At 47.4% G+C, this 27015-nt stretch overlaps 1 protein-coding gene across 1 annotated transcript in view; it reads left to right on the top strand.

Annotated features, from left to right (window-relative positions):
* R3HDML (R3H domain containing like) overlaps nt 1–27015 on the top strand; it is a 43130-nt gene that overhangs the window by 1846 nt on the left and 14269 nt on the right. The window contains exons 2-4 of the mRNA XM_077460216.1: nt 2600–2887; nt 17135–17253; nt 24610–24742. Of these exons, the coding sequence (XP_077316342.1) occupies nt 2627–2887; nt 17135–17253; nt 24610–24742 (513 nt within the window). The 5' untranslated portion in view covers nt 2600–2626. The remainder of the gene's footprint in view (nt 1–2599; nt 2888–17134; nt 17254–24609; nt 24743–27015) is intronic.

Genomic DNA, 27015 nt, shown 5'->3' on the forward strand with positions numbered 1-27015 from the left:
CACTACCACAGACCCAAGCATTAGGTACCTAGTAAGTGTTGCTGATTGAGTCCCTTTTTTTCTTTCATACATCCCTTGCACACATAACTATAACTTAACAATACAGTATTGATTAGGGGTAGGGTAGAGGAGGTAGACACTATACTTAGTACGGTGGTGAAGGTTTTGGTGTATTTTGGAATTGTCGGGTTTAAAAAAAAAAAGATGTACTTCCTAGAGATTTCTTTAAAAAGAACTTGAAGCTTGGTAGTGGTTAGACAAAGCTGTCTAAATCTACTTTAACCTTGCTTCCTTGACCATTAGATCCACAATTGTAGCGCCCCAAGAATGCTATACAAATACAGGGCTTGCATAGGGCAAAGGGAACTCGTGTGACTGCTCCAGGCTGGCAGTAGGCTCTCAGGCACTGTCCTAGAATAGTGGAGAGCTATGTGTGACACCTACTCTTAGGAAGCCAAGTTTTTCTCAAGGCTGATATGGCAGATACAGGAGGCTTGGGTGCAAGGGTGTCTGTTAACAAGCTTCAAGCCTACTTTAATATGCAGCAGTGAGTCCTACATTACAAACCTAACATCTATGAGTAAAACAATGGCTAGGCTTTAGCCTCATCGTATGGCCACATGTTTCTTTGAAGAGCTAGCACTCTGTCTGAGCTGGGCAAGTGCACCTACCTCACAATGCAGATATGTCAAGGTCAATATGGTGGTGTCTAGTTAGTTGATGCTGCGTGAGCCAGAGATTAAGGAGGGGGAGCGGTGAGTACCACACCTCTGATGGCCAAATGGTTATATTTATATAGATGTACGCATGTCTGGAAGCATACTTTCATCCCATAAGTCTTCTTGATGTTTCCATGCTACCATTGAAGCACTTAGGGCTTAGGTTGTGTAAGCCCTTGTACACACGGTCGGAGATTCCGATGGAATGTTTCCTATCGGACCGTTTTGTCGGATATTCCGACTGTGTGTGGTCTGCATCGGACTGTTTCCGTTGGAATATCCGACGGACCAACTTTTCCAACTTTCCGGTAAAATTTTCCAACAAAATGCTCCGATCGGACATACTCCGATCATGTGTAGCCTACTCCGACGGACAAAGTGCCTTGCATGCTCAGATCAAATTCCTAGACCAAAGCTATTGGCTACTAGCCTGAGCATAGTCCCGTCGTAACGAAATAACGGCATCACGTTATGTACAATCGGATTTTCCGACAACTGAGTCCGACCGTGTGTGTGCAACATCACTTCCTCTTCCGGAATTAATCTGTCGGAATTCATCCGACGGATTTGGCTGCCGGAATCTCCAACCGTGTGTACGGGGGCTAAGGATTATGACAAGCTCAGGTGTCATTGCTCCCTAAATGTCTATGTAAGTAACACCGACCTAACCTTCTTAGGTTGTCCATTGACTTGTTGCATGCACACATTTTCCAGCTGCCCTCTGGCCTCCAGATGCCCAAAGATAACAGTAGGTTTAGCCAAGTATTCTGTTCATCTCTTTTTAGAAGAGGAGTCTAAGTAAGAGGCTCTGGCAAACCCTACAGCATTTTATTTTGTATGTATGACCAGACTTTGGGCTTGCGTTGATGACATCAATTTCAGATGCTTCTCAGGTCATTCAGAATAAATTCACAGGTGCCTGTGGCTTCCGGTTGATCACCTTCAACTGGAAGCCATAGGCACCTGTCAATTTGTTCTGAACGCCATTTCAGGCGACTTTTCCATTGCCATACAAGTCTATGCCCTTGTACATACGGTCGGACATTCCAACAACCAAATCCGTTGGATTTTGTCCGAAACTGTTGCATACACACAGTCGGACTAAGTTGTCAGAAAATCCAATCGTACTTAAAGTGATGATGTTATTTCATTAGGATGGGACTACGTTCAGGCTAGTAGCCAATAGCTTTGGTCTAGGAATTTGATCTGAGCATGCCTGACACTTTGTCCGATCGGAATTCTCTACACACAATCGGACAGAGTCCGATCGGATCATGTTGTGGGAAAATTTTATAGCCCAGCTGGAAAACTTTGTCCGTCGGATATTCGGACGGAAACAGTCCGATGGAGCCCACACACAGTCGGATTATCCGACAACACGGTCCTATCGGACATTGTCCATCGGAATGTCTGACCGTGTGTACAAGGGCTATGAGTATACAAATCCCACTTGAAGAAAATCAATTGGGATTTGTATACTCATAGACTTGTAAGGCAAGGCAAAAGATGCTTGAAATGGCATGGACAAAAGCTCGTTGACCAAGGCCCTAGCAATCAAAACAGTGTTTCTGACCGCTATTAAACTATTCCATTTGACATCAGCTGGCCAATAAGTTTAGAGTCCTCCAATAGATATAAGACTATCACATCCAAGATGAATAGGGAAGGGATTGCATGTAGCTGGTACTTAAACTACTTCCAATATTAGAAGCCTTCCAGAAATACCCAAAACCATAGATTTGTAAAAGAGTTGACTTTATTCTACCACCCCTACCCTAATCATTTGCATATTATTGTTTGTACCTAAGCTGCAAATGTTGTTTAAAGTAGCAGAGAATTAGAGACCCATTGAATGATGGTTGATTTTTTTCTTTCTGTAGCTATAAGTTCTCCTGCAAAATTCAGAGATGACACTGATACACATACATCCATATGTCCCCGGCTTGCTCCTGTGGATTATGAAGCTCTCAAGCTCCTTTGCTTTGGCCAGTGTCACTGAACTACTGCACCCATCCAACAGCACTGCTACTGATCTCATGTTTGACCTCGGAATCCCAAGAAGCCGAAGGAAGCGATACATTTCCCCCAGAGACATGAATGCTTTGCTGGACTATCACAACCAGGTGCGCTCCAAAGTCTCCCCCCCAGCTGCCAATATGGAATACATGGTAAGTGCTCTGTCCTGGGAGAGATACGATGAATGGACACTTTTAACTCTATTAAATAGAACCTGTAACGTTTAGGTGGTGACCAAAATAGGCAGGCATAGGGCAAAGGACTAGTCACCAGTATTGTCTGTGATCTTCCTTCTGATCTGTTCACCAATGCTGACTTAAGATGTTTCTGTGAATGGAGGCGTCATCAAATGATTTGGACCAGTGCACAAAGCAAGGTCCATAAAGACATGGATGAGGGAGTTTGGGGTGGAGGAACTTGAGTCCTGACCTCAACCCGATAGAACACCTTTAGGATAAATTAGAGTGGAGGCTGCGAGCCAAGCCTTCTCATGCAACATTAGTGCCTGACCTCACTGCACACAAAAGAGACATCTTAGGCTAAGAACAGTAATATTAGGCAAGAGTTTGTGTTGAATACAGAAGACATACACTATGTGTGTTGTGTTGGATGCAGAAGACATACACTATGTGTGTTGTGTTGGATGCAGAAGACATACACTATATTGTAAAAAGTATTGGGGTGCCTGCCTTTACACGCACATGAACTTTAATGGCATCCCAGTCTTATGCCGCGTACACACGTATCAGACTATCCGGCGGACTTAGTCTGGCGGACAAACCGCCGGACTGTCCGCCGGACTTTCCGAACGAGCTACCTGCCCACACACGGTATTTTTGCGGCGGACTAGGTCGTACCGCCGGACTATCCGCCGTACTTTTGAAATGAATGGACTCGCCCACACACACGGAGGAAAGTCCGCTCATTTTGAGCGTGGCTCCAGGTAGCCGGGACCAGCGAAGGAGGCGTCGCTGGCCCCGTCACCTGGTAGAAACTTAAAGGGGAATCCCTACGCCGAAAAAATGGTGTGGGGGTCCCCCTCTAGGTCCATATCAGACCCTTATCTGAGCACGCTACCCGGCCGGCCAGGAAAGGGGGTGGGGACGAGCGAGCCTGCGTGCCCCCCCCACCCCAAAGCACCTTGTCCCCATGTTGATGAGGACAAGGGCTTCTTCCCGACAACCCTGGCCGTCGTTTTTTTTGGCATAGGGATTCCCCTTTAAGTCCATACCAGGTGACGGGCCCAGCGACGCCTCCTTCGCTGGTCCCGGCTACCTGGAGCCATGCTCAAAATGAGCGGACTTTTCTCCGGGCGGGAAAAGTCAGTTCATTTCAAAAGTACGGCGGACTAGCACATACACGGTCGTATTGTCCGCCGGACTAGCACACACACGGCCGTATTGTTCGCTGAAATGCGAGTCCGACGGAAATATTTATGTGCAAAACTACTTTCTTAGTCCGCCGGACTTTTGGGTAAAAAAAGTCAGTCGGAGCCCACACACGGGCGGACTTTTCCACCGGATTGTTTGATCGTGTGTACGCGGCTTTAGTCAGTAGGGTTCAATATTGAGTTGGCCCACCTTTTGCAGCTATAACAGCTTCAACTCTGCTGGGAAGGCTGTCCACAAGGTTTAGGAGTGTGTGTATGGGAATGTTTGACCATTCTTCCAGAAGCGAATTTGTGAGGCTAGGCACTGATGTGAATGAGAAGGCCTTGCTCACAGTCACCTCTCTAATTCATCCCAAAGGTGTTCTATCGGGTTGAGGTCAGGACTCTGTGCAGGCCAGTCAAGTTCCTCCACACCAAACTCACTCATCCATGTCTTTATGGACCTTGCTTTGTGCACTGGTGGGCAGTCATGTTGGAACAGGAAGGGGCCATCCCCAAACTGTTCTCACAAAGTTGGGAGCATGAAATTGTCCAAAATGTCTTGGTATGCTGACGCCTTAACCACTTGCCGACCGCCGCACGACGATATACGTCGGCAGAATGGCACGGGCAGGCATATGGGCGTATATATAAGTCCCTGCCTGCCCGCGGGTGGGGGGCCCGATCGGGCCCCCCCCCCGGTGCCTGCGGCGGTCGGCATTCCTTCGAGAGCGATCCGGGATGAGGGGGCGGCCATTCATTCATGGCCACCCCCTCGCGATCGCTCTCGACGAATGGAAATCCCCCGTGACATCACTTCCTCTCCTGTAATGTAAACACAGGAGAGGAAGTGATGTATTCTCTCCTCCGTGTCGGTATTTTTCGTTCCGACACGGAGGAGAGCGGATCGGTGAGTTGCACCAACACTCTACACACACAGTAGAACATGCCAGGCACACTCACACCCCCCCTTTACCCCCCGATCACCCCCCCAATTACCCCTGCCCCCCAGTCACAGTGACACCAATGTCATTTTTTTTTTTTTTTTTGCATTGGTGTCATTTGTGACTGTAATAACTGTTAGGGCAGTTAGAGTTAGCCCCCTTTAGTTCTAATGTACCCCCCTAACCCCCCCAATAAAGGTTTAACCCCGTGATCACCCCCCGTCGCCAGTGTCACTAAGGCTGGGTTCACATTGCAGCGGTTTATGAGAACGAATGTGATTCGCACCGCACTGCAGTGCAAATCACATCCGATCTCTGTGCGATTCGAGTTCAGCCATTCGCCGCACCCGCCACACCCGCCGCACCCGCCGCAAATTCGCACGGGACCCTTTTTTTGGCCCGCAGCAGAATCGGATCGCATGGGTGTTCACACCATGCGATCCGAGTTTGCAGATCGCACTGCGATATGCGAACTGATCTGGGGGTGTCAGTAACATTTCACTGACACTCCCAGCAGTTCGCATAGGGCAGTGTGAACTGCCGCCGGGAGGCATGCGATGCGGGAACCCGCCGCGGATTCGTGGCGTTCCCGGATCGCTCCAGTGTGAACCCAGCCTAATAAGCGATCATTTTTCTGATCGCCGTATTAGTGTCACAGGTGACGCTAGTTAGGCAGGTAGGTATTTAGGTTCGCCGCAGCTTTTTATAGCGCCAGGGACCCCCATATACTACCGCATAAAGCCCCCTGATTGCCCCCTAGTTAACCCTTTCACCTGTGATCACCATATAACTGTTACAGGTGACGCTGGTTGGTTAGTTATTTTTTTTATAGTTTCAGGGCACCCGCCATTTATTACCTAATAAAGGTTTAACCCCCTGATCACCCGGCGGGTGTCATTTGTGACTAATAACTGTTAGGGCAGTTAGGGTTAGCCCCCTTTAGTTCTAAGGTACCCCCCTAACCCCCCCAATAAAGGTTTAACCCCGTGATCACCCCCCGTCGCCAGTGTCACTAAGGCTGGGTTCACATTGCAGCGGTTTGAGAACGGATGTGATTCGCACCGCACTGCAGTGCAAATCACATCCGATCTCTGTGCGATTCGAGTTCAGCCATTCGCCGCACCCGCCGCACCCGCCGCAAATTCGCACGGGACCCTTTTTTTGGCCCGCAGCAGAATCGGATCGCATGGGTGTTCACACCATGCGATCCGAGTTTGCAGATCGCACTGCGATATGCGAACTGATCTGGGGGTGTCAGTAACATTTCACTGACACTCCCAGCAGTTCGCATAGGGCAGTGTGAACTGCCGCCGGGAGGCATGCGATGCGGGAACCCGCCGCGCATTCGTGGCGTTCCCGCATCGCTCCAGTGTGAACCCAGCCTAATAAGCGATCGTTTTTCTGATCGCTGTATTAGTGTCACAGGTGACGCTAGTTAGGCAGGTAGGTATTTAGGTTCGCCGCAGCTTTTTATAGCGCCAGGGACCCCCATATACTACCGCATAAAGCCCCCTGATTGCCCCCTAGTTAACCCTTTCACCCAGAGGCGTAACTAGAAACCTCAGGGCCCCGATGCAAGAAATCAGGAAGGGCCCCCCCCCCCCCCCCCCCGAAAAGCATGATTTTGATACTATATTTTTTTCCACTGTAGAACAAAGTAAAACATTTCTGTGCAGCCTGTGTCCCGAGTGAAACCTGTGTCACCAGTGCAGTGGTGGTACTGGAGGGGGGTGGCAGTGGTACTGGAGGGGGATGGTGGTCCTGGAGGTGGGTGGCGGTGGTAGTCCTGGAGAGGGGTGGCAGTGATACTGGAGGTGGGTGGTGGTGGTGGTACTGGAGGGGGGCTGATGGTGGCACTGGAGGGGGGTGGCAGTGGTGGTACTGGAGGGGGATAGTAGTCCTGGAGAGGGGTGGCAGTGGTACTGGAGGGGGATGGTGGTCTTGGAGAGGGGTGGCGGTGGTACTGGAGGTGGGTGGCGGTGGTGGTACTGAAGGTGGTAGCGGTCCTGGAGAGGGGTGGCGGTGGTACCGGAGGTGGGTGGCGGTGGTACTGGAGAGGCATGATGGTCCTGGAGAGGGGTGGCGGTGGTACTGGAGGTGGGTGGCATGGTGGTGGTACTGGAGAGGGGGTGGCGGTGGTACTGGAGGTGGGTGGTGGTGGTACTGGAGGTGGGTGGCGGTGGTGGTACTGAAGGGGGGTGGCGGTCCTGGAGAGGGGTGGCGGTGGTACCGGAGGGTGGGTGGTGGTACTGGAGGAGGGTGGCGATGGTACTGGAGAGGCATGGTTGTCCTGGAGGTGGGTGGTGGTGGTACTGGAGGTGGGTGGCATGGTGGTGGTACTGGAGAGGGGGTGGCGGTGGTACTGGAGTGGGTGGTGGTGGCACAGTCTGGAGGGGTGGTGGCCTGGTGGTACTGGAGGGGGGGTGGTGGCACTGGAGGGGGGATGGTGGCATTGGAGGGAGAGGTGGCACTGGAGGACGGTGGTGGAACAGTCTGGAGGGGGGGTGGTGGAACAGTCTGGGGGGGGGGGTGGTGGTGGCACAGTCTGGAGGAGTGGTGGTGGTGGCACAGTCTGGAGGAGTGGTGGTGGTGGCACAGTCTGGAGGGGGGGATGGTGGCATTGGAGGGAGGGGTGGCGGCAGTCTGGAGGGGTGGTGGTGGTGGCACAGTCTGGAGGGATGGTGGTGGTGGCACAGTCTGGAAGGGTGGTGGTGGTGGCACAGTCTGGAGGGGTCTGGAGGGGTGGTGGCACAGTCTGGAGGGGTGGTGGTGGCACTAGAGGGGTGGTGGTGGCAATAGAGGGGTGGTGGAGGCACTAGAGGGGGGGTGGTGGTGGCACTAGAGGGGTGGTGGTGGCACTAGAGGGGTGGTGGAGGCACTAGAGGGGGGGTGGTGGTGGCACAGTCTGGAGGGGTGGTGTTGGCAGTCTGGAGGGGGGGTGGTGGGCTGGTGGTACTGGAGGGGGGGTGGTGGCACTGGAGGGGGGATGGTGGCATTGGAGGGAGGGGTGGCACTGGAGGGCGGTGGTGGCAGTCTGGAGGGGGGGTGGTGGAACAGTCTGGAGGGGTGGTGGTGGTGGCACAGTCTGGAGGGGGGGTGGAGGGCTGGTGGCACTGGAGGGCGGGTGGTGGCACTGGAGGGGTGGTGGCACAGTCTGGAGGGGTGGTGGCACTGGAAGGGGGTGGTGGTGGCACTGGAAGGGGGTGGTGGGCTAGTGGCACTCGAGGGGTGGTGGTGGCACAGTCTGGAGGGGGGGTGGTGGCACTGGAGGGAGGTGGGGGTAGCGGCACTGGAGGGGTGGTGGTGGCAGTCTGGAGGGGGGTGGTGAAACAGTCTGGAGGGGTGGTGATGGCACTGGAGGGTGGGTGGCACAGTCTGGAGGGGGGGTGGTGGCACTGGAGGGAGGTGGGGGTAGCGGCACTGGAGGGGTTGTGGTGGCAGTCTGGAGGGGGCTGGTGAAACAGTCTGGAGGGGTGGTGACGGCGGGTAGGTGGGTGGTGGTGGCACTGGAGGAGGTTGTGGGCTGGTGGCACTGGAGGGGGGTGGTGGCACTGGAGGGGGGGTGGTGGCACTGGAGGGAGGTGGTGGCACAGTCTGGAGGGGTGGTGGTGGCACTGGAGGGGGTTGTGGGCTGGTGGCACTGGAGGGGGGTGGTGGCACTGGAGAGGGGGTGGTGGGCTGGTGGCACTGGAGGGGGGGTGGTGGCACTGGAGGGAGGTGGTGGCACAGTCTGGAGGGGCGGTGGTGGCGAACAGTCTGGAGGGGGATGGGGTGGAACAGTCTGGAGGAGGGGATGGGGTGGAACAGTCTGGAGGAGGGGATGGGGTGGAACAGTCTGGAGGGGGGGATGGGGTGGAACAGTCTGGAGGGGGGGATGGGGTGGGACAGTCGGGGGGGTGGGGTGGGGTGGAACAGTCTGGGGGGGGGATGGGGTGGAACAGTCTGGGGGGTGTGGTAGAACAGTCTGGAGGGGGGGGTGGTGGCACTGGAGGGGGGGTGGTGGGCTGGTGGCACTGGAGGACAGGGGGTGGCACAGTCTGGAGGGGTGGTGGTGGCACTGGAGGGGGGTGGTGGGGTGGTGGGCTGGTGGCACTATGGTGGCACTGGAGGGGTGGTGGTGGCATTGGAGGGAGGGGTGGCACTGGAGGGGCGGTGGTGGCAGTCTGGAGTGGAAGTGGTGGAACAGTCCGGAGGGGGGTGGTGGAACAGTCTGGAGGGGTGGTGATGGCACTGGAGGGCGGGTGGCACAGTCTGGAGGGGTGGTGGTGGCACTGGAGAGGGGGTGGTGGGCTGGTGGCACTGGAGAGGGGGTGGTGGAACTGGAGGGGTGGTGGTGGCACAGTCTGGAGGGGGATGGGGTGGAACAGTCTGGAGGGGGATGGGGTGGAACAGTCGGGGGGGATGGGGTGGAACAGTCGGGGGGGGATGGGGTGGAACAGCCTGGGGGGGATGGGGTGGAACAGTCTGGGGGGGTGGGGTGGAACAGTTTGGGGGGGGGGGATGGGGTGGAACAGTCTGGAGGGAAATGGGGTGGAACAGTCTGGGGGGGGGGGATGGGGTGGAACAGTCTGGAGGGGGATGGGGTGGAACAGTCTGGGGGGGGGATGGGGTGGAACAGTCTGGGGGGGATGGGGTGGAACAGTCTGGGGGGGATGGCGTGGAACAGTCTGGGGGGGGGGTGGTGGTGGCACTGGAGGGGGGGTGGTGGGCTGCTGGCACTGGAGGGCAGGGGGTGGCACAGGCTGGAGGGGCGATGGTGGGCTGGTGGCACTGGAGGGCAGGTGGTGGCACTGGAGGGGGGTGGCAGGCTGGCACAATCTGGAGGGGGGATGGCGACTTACCGCCAATCAATCGATGATGATCGATTCCCCCTCCTCAGAATCCTGCAGAGTGATGCTGATCAAGTCCTGCATGAAGCGTGCCTCCGTTCCTACAAGAAAGCCTTGCTTCAGAGAGCTCCTCCCCCGCCTTGACTGAATTGGCTGTTCCCTTTCAGTCGCTCTGGATAGGCGGGGGCGGAGCCAAACGAGCAATTCTCTCACGCTTTCTCTCACGCTGGTGAAGGAAGCCCCCCCCCCCTCACCACGGCATGACAAGCGAAAACGAATAACAGCACACCCCCGGCCGGACAGTCAGGTGGGCCCCTCGGGCGGCGGGCGGGCTGCCGGTGGGCCCCCTGAAGTGGCAGAGAATTACAGGGCCCAGTCGCACTTGCGACTGTTGCGACCCTGATAATTCCGCCACTGCTTTCACCAGTGATCACCATATAACTGTTACAGGTGACGCTGGTTGGTTAGTTATTTTTTTATAGTTTCAGGGCACCCGCCATTTATTACCTAGTCTCACTAGTGTACCCCTAAATTTAGGGGTGTCTACTTTCCAAAATGGGGTCATTTGGGGGGGGTTTGTGCCATCTTGGCATTTTATGGCCTTCAAAACTGTAACGCCCTTAGAAAGCCTGAAGGCGGTGCTTGGTTTTCGGGGCCCCGTACGCGGCTAGGCTCCCAAAAAGTCCCACATATGTGGTATCCCCGTACTCAGGAGAAGCAGCAGAATTTATTTTGGGGTGTCATTTCACATACGCCCATAGCATGTGTGAGCAATATATCATTTAGTGACAACTTTGTGTAAAAAAAAAAAAAATATTTTTTTTTTGTCATTATTCAATCGCTTGAGGCAAAAAAATAAAATATTCAATGGGCTCAACATGCCTCTTATCAATTTCCTTAGGGGGTCTACTTTCCAAAATGGGGTCATTTGGGGGGGTTTTGTACTGCCCTGCCATTTTAGCACCTCAAGAAATGAGATAGGCAGTCGTAAACTAAAAGCTGCGTAAATTCCAGAAAACGTACCTTAGTTTGTAGATGTGACAACTTTTGCGCAAACCAATAAATATACAATTATTGACTTTTTTTTTACCAAAGACATGTGGCTGAATACATTTTGGCCTAAATGTATGACTAAAATTGAGTTTATTGGATTTTTCTAATAACAAAAAGTAGAAAATATCATTTTTTTTCAAAATTTGCGGTCTTTTTACGTTTATATCGCAAAAAATAAAAATCGCAGAGGCAATCAAATACCATCAAAAGAAAGCTCTATTTGTGGGAAGAAAAGGACGCAAATTTTGTTTGGGTACAACATTGCATGACCGCGCAATTACCAGTTAAAGCAGCGCAGTGCCAAAGTGTAAAAAGACCTCTGGTCATTTACCAGCAAAATGGTCCGGTCTGAAAGTGGTTAAGAGTTCCCTTCACTGGAACTAAAGGGCCAAGCCTGACCCCTGGAAAACAACCCCACACCATAATCCCCCCTACACCAAATGATTTGGACCAGTGCACAAAGCAAGGTCCATAAAGACATGGATGAGCAAGTTTGGGGTGGAGGAACTTGTGTCCTGACAACAACCCGATAGAACACCTTTGGGATAAATTAGAGTGGAGACTGCGAGCCAAGCCTTCTCATCCAACATCAGTGCCTGGCATCACACATGCGCTTCTGGAAGAATGGTCAAACATTCCCATAGACACACTCCTAAACCTTGTGGACAGCCTTCCCAGAAGAGTTAAAGCTGTTCTAACGGCAAAGGGTCTCAATATTGAACCCTAGGGACTAAGACTTGGATCCATTAAAGTTCATGAGTGTTTAAAGGCAGGTGTCCCAATATTTTTGACAATATAGTGTATATACCGTATACAGAGTGGGAAAGGAGGAATTTAATAAAATATCAACATAAAATGACTATTTCCCTTCTTTATCAATAGACCCATTTTATATGTTTGGTAGACCTTCACAGCTATACGTCATGGAGAAACACCTGCCTGACTTTTTTAACTGAAAAGGACTTTTCTGACATAGCGCAGTCTGATCAAACAGTTCCTATAACCATGTCTGAAAATATTATTTTTCCAAATTTAGCTGTTCTTGAAATCTTGCTGTGAGTATGATATTCTAGGAAGCTACTCGCTGCATCATAAGAACATGAACATCCTGATGTTGAACTTTCTCATTTACCCAGGTGTCTATGTTCCTGCACTAGAAATCCTAAACCTGAACTTTGGGCAGATATAAAGAAATAAATAAAAAAAAAAGACACGAGTGAATGTGGCCATGTATTCATTAAAATGCTGAGATGCATTTTTAAATGTAGAGAGTGTAAAAATGTAAATTTGACTTTGAATCAGCCCCTGTATTCCCTTATACAGCTGTTTTTAGTCTGGGAGAGAAGTAGCACCGGGCGCCCAGGGCAAAGATGCCAAACTGCACCCCCCTTTCCCTTAGGGTTAGGGTCAGGGTGCCCCCTACCCCTGCAATAAACCATTGCGCCAGGGGCAGCCGTCCCTTCTGCCCACCCCTTGTCCCTGCCCTGCATACACATGCTGACATGAGGAGAATGCAGAGAGATATCAGTCTGCAGCTTCTCCTTCACTGTCCAATCATAAGCTGTGGACGGGGAAATGACCAGGCTGTAATAAATGACAGCAGTAGAGAAAAGTCAGGTCTTGCTGTGCTGCCTTTTAAAGCGGGAGTCCGCCGGGACTCCGCGTTTTTTTTTTTTTTTAAAGTCAGCAGCTACAAATACTGCAGCTGCTGACTTTTAAAATAGTGACACTTACCTGTCCAGCGCGCCCGCGATGTCGGCACCCGAAGCCGATCTCTAGATCGACACTCGAGTGCTGCCGCCGCCATCTTGGGTATGGGAATCAGGAAATGGAGCCTTTCGGCTTCATTTCCCGGTTCCCTACTGCGCATGCGCGAGCCGCACTGCGCAATGAGGACGGTCCCCGCTGCCTCTGGGATCTGTGTGTTTCCCAGCAGGCAGCGGGGCACTTGCGGAAGGGGGCGGGCACTTGCGGAAAGGGGCGTAATGTACGCCCCTTTCCGCAGAGAGCTAGCCCGGAAGTGGGTGCAGTTACCTGGATTATCCAGGTAACTGCACCCCCTCCCCCCTGAAAGGTGCCAATTGTGGCGCCGGAGGGGGGGAGGAATCCGATGAGCGGAAGGTCCATTTTAGGGTGGACCTCCGCTTTAAGGATGAATGGAAATACAAATCCTGTACCTGATAAAACAGCTCCCACAAATGCTACCAATTTATCTGTATAACTAGACATTTGTCTGAAATAAAAAAGGATCTTTAGCTACAAATACTGCAGCTGCTGACTTTTAAAATAGTGACACTTACCTGTCCAGCGCGCCCGCGATGTCGGCACCCGAAGCCGATCTCTAGATCGACACTCGAGTGCTGCCGCCGCCATCTTGGGTATGGGAATCAGGAAATGGAGCCTTTCGGCTTCATTTCCCGGTTCCCTACTGCGCATGCGCGAGCCGCACTGCGCAATGAGGACGGTCCCCGCTGCCTCTGGGATCTGTGTGTTTCCCAGCAGGCAGCGGGGCACTTGCGGAAGGGGGCGGGCACTTGCGGAAAGGGGCGTAATGTACGCCCCTTTCCGCAGAGAGCTAGCCCGGAAGTGGGTGCAGTTACCTGGATTATCCAGGTAACTGCACCCCCTCCCCCCTGAAAGGTGCCAATTGTGGCGCCGGAGGGGGGGAGGAATCCGATGAGCGGAAGGTCCATTTTAGGGTGGACCTCCGCTTTAAGGATGAATGGAAATACAAATCCTGTACCTGATAAAACAGCTCCCACAAATGCTACCAATTTATCTGTATAACTAGACATTTGTCTGAAATAAAAAAGGATCTTTAGCTACAAATACTGTAGCTGCTGACTTTTAATAAAAGGACACTTACCTGTCCAGAAATCCAGTGCCGCCCTTACCCAAGCCAGTACTTTTCTGATCTTCAGGTCCTAGGCGAAGAAGAGATGGTAGAATAGAGGGGAGAAGGACATAAAGTGGAACGTTCCCATTAGGGTGAAATTTTGCTTTGTAGACCTTTGCGAAAAATACAGTATTTTTCTTTTCTAAACATACAATTTTTTTTTTTATATACTGTCTTTCCTTATCCATCTGTCAAGCCAAAGCTGTCTTCCAGTTAATAAAGCTCTAATGTGTGACATTTTGCTGCCCATTACTTCAGGAAATGCTTTCACCCTTCCTTTCTTTGGGGTGAATTTTGACGGTTATAAATGTTAATATAATATTAATTATCAAACTTCTAAATCTTTTTTTCTTAAATTAAAGCTGAGCTCCAAGTAGCTATATTACAATAACAAATAAATATAGTTATGCATTCATTAAAGGGGTAGGGTAATTCTGTGCACATGAGCTGGTAAGGAATATTAAAAAGAAAATGAACAGCAGGGCGCTGAGGTCAGTATCAAATAAAAATCACTTTATTAAAATAAACAGCACACTTACATTGAAATTAGCATGAAACAGCATGGATAGGGAACACCTGAGACCAAGCAGCTGTGATCAGTGTGAGGATGTAGGCATCAGTGAGCAAACAAAGACAGAGGATGACAGGAAGCCAGCTGCTTAGTCTCAGGTGTTCCCTATCTATGCTGTTTCATGCTAACTTCAATGTAAGTGTGCCGTTTATTTTAATAAAGGGATTTTTATTTGATACCAACCTCAGTGTCCTGCTGTTTGTTTTCTTCTACATTGAGGTGATCCTTCCCAGATCTTCTGCAGGAGATTAGTCCCTTTTCCTGCTCAGCCATCCATTCAGTTGCCTCAACCCTTCCTCTACCATGTTGATGGCCTACAGATACAGATGAAAGTTCTAATACACCAAATGACTCTGCACTTCTCCTAGGAGCACCGTATGTACTGTGTACTTGTACACTGTTTGGATAAGGAATATTAAGGACTCTTTCAGGTGGGCTTTATGGTCTGGTACTGCTGTCCTGTTTAGTCCATCCAGGTCCGGAAACAAAAATGGAAAAAGACTGCTTCTTTTTCCACATTTCCAGACCTAAGCGTGATGGATCAGAGGTAGCCTGATGTAAACAGACACAAATCTAACCTATAGAGACATCACAGGTCCACCATAGTCCGCTGTCAAAATGAGAACACCAACTGAATGGGTACTGAGATCACAACACTGACATTTGTCCCAATCTGCTCATGGATCCCTTGCGGAACAGAGCAGAGCACCAGCGCATGAAAGGGCTGTAACTGGTATATTTAGCTATTTTGCCCGAGGTTCAGCTTTACTTAGGTGTCAGTTGACATACAGTAATTCGTCTCCTTTAAAACTGAGTGATTCATTTCATTATCTGATGAGAGATTTAATTACTTATTTGAAGTCACCTCATTGAGCTACATAGAAGATTTTTATTGGCTCAGTTGTGATTTTTCCATTGGGGACTAGCAACTGAGTGCTACATAGATGGAACAAATGTCTCTCTCCATGGAATGAGCTGCCCAAATATCATGTACTATGCAAGGGTAATTGCTGCTATGTACTTCTTGTGTAGTCTTCTCCATAAGTAGACATTTAATCCATCAGTCTGGTGATTATTGGTACTCTAGCAATTGACTAATAGCGATTGTATTAGCACAATTGAGCTAGTTAAATTTGATGTGTAGCTCTAGTCTAATGATGTGGTTGGCAATTATTTTCCAGTAACAAGAGATTAAAATTGCCCTTGTAGCGCCCATCTAATTTTGATGCAATTCATTTAAGCTTCACAAGATTGCTTCAGAATGTAATTTAAATATGCAGAGTAAAGCTTTATATTATAGTCTGTTCTGTTGAAAAGGCTAGGCTTGTGTTGTAGTATGCCCTCCTGCAGTGGTTGTCATCTTTCAAGGTATAGGGGGTCAAAAATGGTGTTTCCAAATGGCCATCTATAATATTTATTGTATTTAATACTAAAGTAGACTGTCATAGACAGAATACTTATTATAGGAAATGGTCAGAGACTGTTCTACAGAAGTGGTTAGAGACTGAAGTCATATCATTGGAGACAGTAAGAGACTAGGGACATTTTCCATGAAATTGTTAGAGATTACATTTTTTAAAGGAACCTTTATAAATCAGTGCTGCCACTGCTGACTTCTGGGTCCTGAGAGCTGCACTTCAAACACCAAAGGGTGGCCAGTTGAGCTAATAAAGAGCTAAGTTTTAGCAAGGACATATGTTGGATTTGTGCCTTCCTAACTTGGATCAGTATCAATTGTTGGGGATTAGCCTACCCAGGCTGCAGCAAAAACCTCTACACCTACCTACCTACCGTGGCTTCAGAGGTGGGGCGCACTTTTGGGATTGCAATGGGTGGCCCTTAGGCTACAGGATATGTACCAGGGCCCCATTATATTCCCTTCTACATTGTATCTATATGTACATAATTAACAGGTGAACCAATACAGACTAATTTTTATGATTTCCCAAAATTGGACCTCAGAACTTTTCTATGGTTGACAGTCAGAACCTACTAAATTTCAGGAATGCACAGCATGAAACCACCCCACTGACTTCTTCCGATCTAGGATCACTAGATATGCAGGTCACATAACTTAGTGCTAATAAAGTGACTTCCTCTTAGAGGCTAATTTCAGGCTACAAGCTTCCCTGTGCTCCCCCCAGAAGTGACCCTTCTTCTCCCCTTAGTGTGTATGTTCCCCCCTTAGTGTGTGTGTTCTGCTTGTCTTTAATATACTTACCATTTTCCAATGCCTTTTGAACAGTCTAGTGATAAACCAAGCCTGATCTTCCTAATTTCTGAAAGGTCCTTGAAGATAAAAAAAAAAAAAAAGCTGCACTGATGTGATGACATCAGCAATATTCCGAGCAGGACTACACATTGAATGCAGGATGCCCCCTCAGGGGTGGGACTATGACACACATTACTGCCCATGACATTCACAGTAATGTCCTCAGTCTTCTGGGGTTAAATTGGATTAGGCGACATTTAAGACTGAGCTCTGGATTGAAACGGGGACTGATTTTTTTTTAAATATTGTTGGGGGAAAAATAGTAAAAAAAAAAATAGACTGGAACCAGGCTTTAAATAGGATGGCGTATGTGAATCCCACATTTGTAGAAGCTCAATGGAGATCATTTACCAAATGAGTAGCAATGCCCGCTGGATGGCAAGAAAAATGTAGTTGTCACTATTTATTTATTTTCATTTTTCTCAGCACAGAAATCCTTTAATGCTGATCTTTTATTTTATTAAGGTGTGGGATGAGAGGCTAGCCAAATCTGCTGAATCCTGGGCGAACCAGTGTAAGTGGGACCACGGGCCAAACCAGCTGATGCGTTACATAGGCCAAAATCTCTCCATCCACTCTGGAAGGTAACTCATTCCTCTGTATTTGCTGTATGTATGAATAGTTGCTAAAAAGATAAAGGTGCTAGGTGACATGACAGTGAGCCATTCCCATCAACAGCCACCTTTTACATCTTTTCTCTGGTTCAGTGTGTATATGACGGATCTGACTTGTTATGTTCTCAGAATAGGCCTGAAGATTGATGAACCTAAATGTAACATGGTTATTATCTTTATTTGGGTGAGCGGAGCACCACGTCGAAGTTGAGAATATAGTTATTTATTAAAACAAAGAAAATCTTAAATTTCAATTTGGAGCAACCCATAACAGCCAATCGGAATTCATCTTTCTCTGATCTAAGTGCAAATTATGCTCTCTAAAGAGCAGAAAATACTTTTAAATGCCTTTTTTTTTCATGTCAGCTGTTTAGATGAGTGTTTAAAGCTTTACATCGGGGTCTTCAAACTATGGCCCTCCAGTTGTCCAGGAAGAACAATTCCCATCATGCCTAGTCATGTCTATGAATGTCAACGTTTTACAACTGGAGGGCTGTAGCTAGCAGATCCCTGCTTTACATGGTCTCTGCTGAACCAGAACACAACCCATGGATAGTAATGCTTTGGCCTAATGGGCTTTATCAACACAGGGCTGGTCAACACCTGTAGCTCTAAGCGAGTGACTTCACTGTGTTACAAACTATACTGTATATAAGGAAATGTCAGGAATACCACCTGGGAAATGCAAATAACTCTCTGCGAAAAGAGGAAGGCCCTCTTGGAAATATCATCATTGCCTGTTAGGCTTTTAAAGTCTATGTACTGCCAAATCTTTTTGTTTAATTTTAGATTGAGTGGGGCAGGGTTAAGAGGAAGTAAGAGGAGATCTGTTTCTCCTCCTCCTAATATTACTACAACGACTACTACTACTAATACTACTACTGCTGCTGCTGCTACTGTTGATACCACTACTACTACTGCTGCAGCTACTACTGCTATTGCTACTACTGCTGCTACTGCTAACACTATTACTGCTACTGCTACTACTAAGGGTTGAATTAACATAGGAGCTATTGGAACTGCAGCTCCAGGCCCCTTCCTCCAGATAGGCCCAGCCCCAGTGGTATGAGTGAGTCACTAATTCTTCTCAGCCTTGCTCTGTGTGCAGTGTACACATGATTGATATGTAAATCGTGGTCACATTGTTATGTAAATTGTGACTGCATTGATATGTAAATTGTTAGAGCATTCATAGGTATGTCAAACTCCCAGAGCCCTGGTCCATCACCTTTGCTAAATGCTGCCAACATTGGGGATTGTACAACAAGCCCTGCCTGCCACAGTCACTGAGCCTGCCATCAGCCTGTACTGCAAAGGTGAGATGATGGATGGGGGGGGGGGGGGGGGGGGTATCCAGAGGTAAACAGAGAAGGGATTACAGTTTGGAGGGCAAACATGACCAAATAGGGGGTGTGCAGGGGGGCTGCGGTGCAAAAGATGAGCTGAGGCAAGTGGAGTTAAGCAAAGGTGATGGAGTGCAGGGGTGCAGGGGAAGGTTTGGGGTGCAGAAGTTAGCTGGTAGATTTAGAATGCACAGGTGTTCTGCGAGGTGGTGGATAAAAATGCAGATAGACAGGGAAGGGTCTATCATAGTAAATACCCCTATTATATGGTTGGATAAGGGTAAGGCTCCATTCATATCATGCAGATGTGACAGAGCGCACATGTTTGTCATGGTTATGCAATAGTTTGTCTGCTTACCTGCTCCCATGTGTTCATCTAGAGACCAGCCAACCCTCACCTGTCTGCTTTTGTAATCCATCCTCTGGCATGTCTCCACCCTAGCTCCTATCAGAGAGCTCTATATTAACCTGTGCACTGCAGGCAAGCCCTGCTGATCAACCTTTGTGTGTTAGCTTCCTGTTACCTGCCGTGTGCTCTGCTGTTATTCCGTTACCGACTTTGGCGTGTCCTTGACTATCCGTGTTTGCCTGTGATCCTGACCTTTTGGCATATCCCTGACTATTCCTGTCTGCTTGTGGCCCCGACCTTGGCTTTGTCCCTCACTGTTGCGGATAGGGAATAGGGGAGTCTGATAGTAGCCCATTCACTTTCACTTTAGCTTCCATAGAACTATAAATGGAGGATATCCCCGACAGTATGTTGGGACCCAGATCAAGTCTGGTCAACACCGTATGCAGGTAAGTCCAATCCACCTTGTGAAATGCCTTCTCGGTATCAGTGGAAAGCGAAAGACAGGGGGGCACACGGCCTGTGATTAAACATAATGAATTAACTGGATCGCTCTATTAGAATTGTTGCTGGCCTCTTTCCCCATAATGAACCCTGTTTGATCAAGGTGTATGACCGTTGTAAGGCTCAGTTTAAATTGGTTGGCCAAAATCTTTGATAATATTTTAATATCATAATTCTCGGGATGGAATGATCTTTCCCTTCCTTGGGGAGAACTGGAATGTGGGCCAGCAGTGCCTCCTTGGGCATCGCAGTACCCGATGCCAAAGCACTGAAATAGGCACACATGGGGCTGGAAAGCAGTGATGGAAACTTCTTATAATAGGCGTTCGTGAAGCCATCAGAGCCAGGGCTCTTCCCTTTGGGGAGGTCTTTAAAAACGGCCTCAATTTCTGACAAGGAGAGGGGTATATCCAGCTGGTAGGGAGGTGGTATAGCTGGGCCACGGATGAACCACGGATGAGACCGCTGCAGTGGTGAACATGAATTGAATTTGTTTAAATATTTAATTTATTTTAACAAAAAATTGTTTGCATTTTCAATTTATTTATTTCCATAAAAAGGCCCACCAAAACCCATGATGCTCTTAATCTGGCCCTGCTACTATTGGTACTACTGCTGCTGCTGCTACCACTACTGCTACTTCTACCTCTACTGCTACTGCTATTACTACTGCTACTCAAACATTTTGGAACTTGAATCACTTTCTGTAACAGTGGTCACCAGGATAAATAGAGAGGGCGAATCATCTCCTCAGGAACACAGACAGCATAAAATCCTAACAGAGTCAAACCCCATCCCAATCTCCATCCAAAACAAGAAAATTTTGTTCGGAAAATTTTGAGTGCCTTCTTCTCTTATTTGAAGAGGAAACACATTCTCCACCAGCTGTGTCATGAATTTAGTCTGGAGTCTCAGATCTCTCACCCCATGCCTATCTTGGTGAAAGATCTGCCTATTCCAGTTCAGTTGGTGAGGGCAGTGTCATTTTGTAAAAAATCTCAGGGTCACATTACAGAAAATTTCCAGCTACGTAGGTGAAAAACATGCAGAAGATAACTGTTGACTTCTCTCATAAACAACATAAAAAAATGTGTGGCTCTTACTATCCCAGCAAATCCTAAAAGAGGAAGTATCCTGACAACCCATCTGTCTACAGAAGAAAGGCAATCCATAATTCCTGGTTATTGTAAGCATCTATATCGGAGCTGATAAGGTTCCCATGAGCCTGCCAACTGACAGATTTGTGTGCCCAACCTAGCCAGGACAGAGTTGTCATTCATGGGTTGTAACTTGTCACGTGGACATTCAACTACACAACATCACATCCCTCTATAGCCAGAACATATTTTTATTATAATTTTATTTTTTTAATTCTTAATTCACTCTACTGTAAGGCATCTCATGGGCATTCTGCTAAACAACTTCACGTCTCTATACCCAAAGCATATTTTTGGTTTTTGAAATTTTTTACTTATTTTATTTTGATTATTTTTAGCTCACTTTATTGTAAGGTGTCTCAAGGACATTTATCTAGGCAACGTCATATGTCTCTATAGCTAGAACATAGTTTTATTTTTTATTATTTTATTTTTATTTTTTAATGTATTTTTAGTTCAGGTTGTGGTAAGGTGTTTCACAAACATTCATCTAAACAACCTCTCTATAGCTCGATCATATTTTTCAAGATCATATTCTTCAAGAGAGAGAGAGGGGTGAGAGATATGCAGGCCATACACGGTCGAATTTCGAACGAATTTTCTTTTCAAAATCAGAAAATTAGTTTTTTTTGTGATCCGATCATGCCACCATTGATTTTCGAAATTCGGCCGACCAAGCCTTCAATTTCACCTCATGTTGCTACAGAAAATAATTTTCTTGGCTGGGAATATTCTTTTCTCTCCGTACATTTTCTTTTATCTCCATACATTTTCTTTTATCTCCGTACATTTTCTTACGGTTCTCGCACGATTCTCCCATCATTGATTAGAAAATCGTTCGTTTTTCTAAAAATTTCCAACATGTCCAATTCCTCAAATTTTATTTCCGCACGAAAATCGGCTGTTGCTGCAGCCCACTAATGGTGCGAAATTCATACGAAAATTCTTAGATACGATTTTTGAAAGAAAATTCTTTCGAAATTCGAACCGTGTATGGCCGGCAATAGTGTTGAAGGATTATTTCTAGTAGTGACCATTGTCACAGGATTGAAAGTGACAGAAAGTCCCATATTATGTTGCCATCAGAACGGAAATAGTGGGATCATCCAATGCAAACACTTGTCCTGGTGACAGCTGCCTAAGCCCTTGTACACACGGTCGGACATTCCGATGGACAATGTCCGATAGGACCGTGTTGTCGGATAATCCGACAGTGTGTGGGCTCCATCGGACTGTTTCCGTTGGAGTATCCGACTGACCAAGTTTTCCAGCTGGGCTATAAAATTTTCCGACAACATGATCCGATCGGACTTTGTCCGATCATGTGTAGAGAATTCCAATCGCATAAAGTGCCACGCATGCTCAGATCAAATTCCTAGACCAAATATATTGGCTACTAGCCCGGATGTAGTCCCGTTCTAACGAAATAACGTCATCACATTAAGTACGATCGGATTTTCTGACAACTTTGTCCAACTGTGTGTATGCAACAGTTTCGGACAAAATCCGTCGGACAAAATCTTTGGTTGTCGGAATGTCCGACCATGTGTACAAGGGCTAAGAGGGAATTCCCTTAACTTTGAAGACCCTTTCTCCTACTTCCTGTTGTGTCCACAGGCAGGTCCAGGACAAGGAGTGGGGAGGAGTGGTGGCTGTCCTGGGCACAATGGTTTACTGCAGGGATGTGGGTGCCCTAACCCTAAGTTAATGATGGGGGGCATAGTTTGCCTCCTTTGTCCTGGGCGCCAAATGGCCTTGCCCTGGCACCTCCACAGGACAGGAAGTAATGGTAAATCTCCCCTATGAAAGACAGTTGTAAAAAAAACTGACTGGGCTTTACTATTCCATCCAAAATGAAAAAAAAAAACAACACATTTTGGCTTTAGATATGCTTTAGGAAGTCCTGCCTCACAAATCTCCCCACCGATTTATTAATGTAATTGTTTGTATGGATGAGCTTGAGTTTGGTACAAACTTGGATGGATTCCCAGAAGGGAGCAGTCACTCCTACCCACTACTGCCCAATCAACTGCGGCCTGCATGTACACAAAGAGGCAGGGATGCTCAGGACATCATTGACCTTATATGGCCACATTGCCATGCTGGTCAATGTCACTGACTGCCACATAACAAAATCCTGTCTGGCAAGGTAAGGGACCTATTTCTCTACTGCAGTAGAGATTTAGCACTAGGTCTTTTGCCTACTAGGTCTTTTGCCTCCCCCAGCCTTTGACTTGACAGAATAAGGAGAAGCAGTAGACTGATAAGCTCAGTTCTCTGGAATTCTACTTTCTCCTCCTGCAAGAAGCAGATATCAAGTCAATTTCAGAGCATTACACTGCTTGAATTGTAAAAAAAAAATGTATTTATAGATGTATTAATGAATACAGAACTGCAATCATTTATGTATTATATCAGCAATAAGGGGTCGTTCCGCTCTAAGGGTTGGAACCATAAGCTGCTTTAAAAACCATGCATTGAGTCTGAATAGGAAACTAAAAGCAGAGGTGTTCCTGTTGAATTCCAATGTTTCCATGGTAGGCTTCCAAAGTCAAAGACAGCCCAGCACTTCTTCAGTCATTGATTGCCTTAAGAAAAGTTAACAGTCAAATGCTGTGTCTTTGAAGTATGTCCGCTGCCAGTTTTGGATACCTGTTTTGGATCACTGATAGCCTCATAGCTTCTCAGCAGTTCTGTTAACAGGTATGGGTTTGCATAGAAACACATTCAGCTGGGGGGGTGTGCCAACAGCTCTTACATTTTCTAGCCAAAAATGAGAGGAGGTTCCCCTAAAAGAAGCAAAGATAAGGACAGTGTTTCCAGTTTTCCAGCTGTGATCAGCCTGTTCTCTCCACTAGAGTAAATAAACCAGTGCAAACACTGATATCTCCACACTAACAGATGTGAGAGCTATGTCTCTAGCCCTTACAATGGTCGTGATCACTTTTTTGGTCACTCAGAGTCTTCCTCTTCAACTTTGCTTATGTACTACAGAGAAGCCTTTTGCTGCTTTCAGTGCTTTGGCTATTCAATAGCATATCCATGATTAATTATAAATTACATTTTAGGCAGCTAATGAAAATTAATAAAGTGGTAAGTCTACTAAAATGTGACATTTGAATTAAAGGTATTGTATAGACAGTTCACATTTTCTTATTTGTCTTATATACAATCTGATCAGTAATCAGGAAAAGTCAATAGAAGCCTACCTGCTGTTGTTGGCCTGTGTATGGATCGAACCCTGTCTTCTCACCCACTTGCTATCTGCTCAAAATGGGCATGATAGACAACCCAAATGCATGGTACCTGCTGTTGGCCATGGATGTGGTCACCGCAAAAAATGTTTGGTGCACTCACTAATCAAACAAGTGATCCATATTTAGTCTTGTGTTCATTGTTCTAAAATTGTCCCACATCACATTAGGTCCAAGTTGGGTGGGTGGCCTTGGTAGAGCATTCCATCTTGAATTTTTGGAGTTGTAAAAGTGTGCTAGAGTTGGGTTAAAGCCATGGGTGATGGCACCCCCACTCATGAGAGTCTGCATTGACCATGGCAGCCATGTTGCTAAGAGCTAGTGGCTTCTTTAGAGTGGCAAAAGTGGGACAGGCATTTGTAATTGTGCCTTACAACAGCGATAATGCACACTGCAGAGGTGGCAGTGTTCACATCCTTTGGGGTGTTATGGAGCAATCTCAGACTTTGGCCTATGAGAAGAGCACCAATTTCTGGAAACTGCCAATTAAATTAGTATTAGTATCCATGAGAGCCTGTGTAGAAAGAAGGGGGGGGGGGCAAAATACCAACCCAGTTCCTCTCTTGCAGTGAGCTGTAGTTATTCCTACACCTAATTATTGTACCCGTGAGAACTAGCCTATTTAAAAGGTCAGTAAAAGAAACCAGGTTGTTTGTAGTACATGGAGACATTATGCATACTGATTATCCATCATGCTCACAGAAACTTTGTTTTTGCAGGTATAGGTCAATTGTGGATCTAGTCAAGTCTTGGTACGACGAGAGACAACATTACTCGTTTCCTTACCCTCGGGAGTGTAACCCCAGCTGTCCCAACAAATGTAGCGGCTCTGTGTGCAGCCATTACACACAGGTATGGCCTCAATCCAATCATAGCCCCCCAAGACATTATACAACATATACAATATCCTCCTGGTCAGGGATGTAAGGCTTATAATTCCTCATCTTTAGACTTGTTCAGATCACTGACTCAGAAAGTTATGACATCGTTGCATTAACATAAGAGCCAGCTAACCAGCATTTTTGAACAAATAGTTCAGCAATGGCAGATTATATACTTTGTGAACCAAGATTTGTGTGTGAGCAGCTCAGGCTGTATGACAATGAAGTCCTGTGCCCACCGCTGTGAGTGCTGACCAGGAAGGGAGCTAGTCTATGATCCAAGCTATAGTAGAGAGTGATAGGTGTCCTGGGAGCCATACATCAAGTCAAATCCTACTGTGTAATAGTGAATGGCAGTCTCAGCCTGGACCCCTGCCAGGCCACGCCCCCCAAGATGTTTCATTCCGCCCACTGGAGCTTACTCATTGGGGAGAAATTTGTTTAATACCTATCTTGAGTTCACCTTTAAGGTATGTCTATATTCAAACTTTTTTTTTTTGTTTTGGATAGAGCACTAAATTGACAATAACTCTGCACCTATTTTCCATTCCTAAATCATTTTTTTATACGTGTATACGTGTAGCGCATAACCCCAAGGGGGCCACCGGAAATACACAGGTTCTCCCAGAAAGCCTTGTGCACACCTATGCATTTTTTAATGCATTTTCAGTTTTGAAGAAACACACTGCAGTCCATTTAACATGGTTTCTTATAGGTCATGTCCACATCTTTGCATTTTATGGAAAGGGCCAGGGACTTTTTTCTGGTTTTTGGTTCCATAGACTTCAATGGTTGCAAAATGTGTATTGTTAAATAAAAAAATGCACTTGTAATATGCAAACTGCAACCTGCATAGGTGTGAACCAGGCCGAATAGTACAGAGGCTGCCAGCTCAGACACAGTTCCATGCACGCCGACAATACAGGCTTAGGCTGGATTCACACCTACCGTATTTGCCGGTGTATAAGGCGACACATAATGTATAAGGTCTCACAGTAGGTCTTATAATGACCCAGGAGATGACTGCCTCCCAGATTTCACATAACAATTTTCAGTGGGGGGATCCTTCTCCAGACCAGGACTCCAGCACAGTGTCCTTCAGCAAGAATCCATTTTTGCAATTGTTGCCAAGCCCTCAGCCGAGCAGCTGCTGAGGGCCAAACTGCAAAGCTTCTTTCACACTAGCTGCCCCCCATGGGCACCAGCCCCAGGAAAACTGGAATCCCCCCTGAAGAGGAAAAGAATACTCTGGAAAGGCCTCCTCCCCAGCCACATTCTGGATACCCCGTTCCAGGGATTGGCTGAGGTATGTTAAATATTTATAACTGAGTGATTGACCCTTCTGCCTTGTCTTCTGGAAGCTTCCATCACCCAGGGAAACCCTGACCAGACCAAAAAACAGATCCTTGCTTTGCTGACTATAGTGGAGCCAAAAACGAAATCTAGTCCAACTTTTAGGTAGGGTGTTACATAAGGATTTTATCTGGTAATCTTTTTTAAAATGCTCTGTTTTAATATAGACTTACAATGTGCAAAAAAATATTTTTTTTCTCTTTATAAAAATGTGTTTTTCTAATGCTGTAATTGTATTTGCCAACTAAAATATTAAACAGCACCACACTACAATCTAGCATGAACACTATGCCATAGCTGGCATAGCAATTACACTATGAACACTATACCATAGCTGGCATAGCAATTACACTATGAACACTACGCTATAGCTGACACAACAATTTGAAGATTAGGAACCAGTTTGGTCCCTGATTGTTGGTGGGGGCTGGAGCTGTAAGTGACAGCCACAATTGAGAGCCACCAGCCATGCAACGTGTTAACAAGGTGGCTCTCAAAGTGAGGATATTTATTAAACAATCTCTTGGCATGGGCATCATGCTTGGTAACATTAATATACAGATTGAGTCTGAAATGGGGTTGATAACTAATTGGGGTCCTCATTCAGTTGAAACAACTTAAAGAGCCTTTTTAGAAATGTTTAAAGGAACACGCATGGCAAAGTTCTCTTGACTAACCACCCCAGTTTACGATGAAACTTACCTTCTCCTAGCCACCCAAATTCTTTGCTCTCTTGGATCCTGTGGTGATATGTGGTGCTTCCACATATGGAGGAATATGTAACTCCTCCCCTTCCTCACAGAATGCAGCCCTATGGCCTGAACAGCCAATCACCAGGCCCAACACTTCGATGTGAGGGAAGGAGTCATCCCTCAAATCTGTGTAAACTCT

The sequence above is a fragment of the Lithobates pipiens genome, unplaced genomic scaffold (assembly GCF_037356315.1).
Source record: "Lithobates pipiens isolate NorthernLeopardFrog02 unplaced genomic scaffold, aLitPip1_a1.2 Scaffold_28, whole genome shotgun sequence".
In the NCBI taxonomy this organism is placed as follows: Eukaryota; Metazoa; Chordata; class Amphibia; order Anura; family Ranidae; genus Lithobates; species Lithobates pipiens.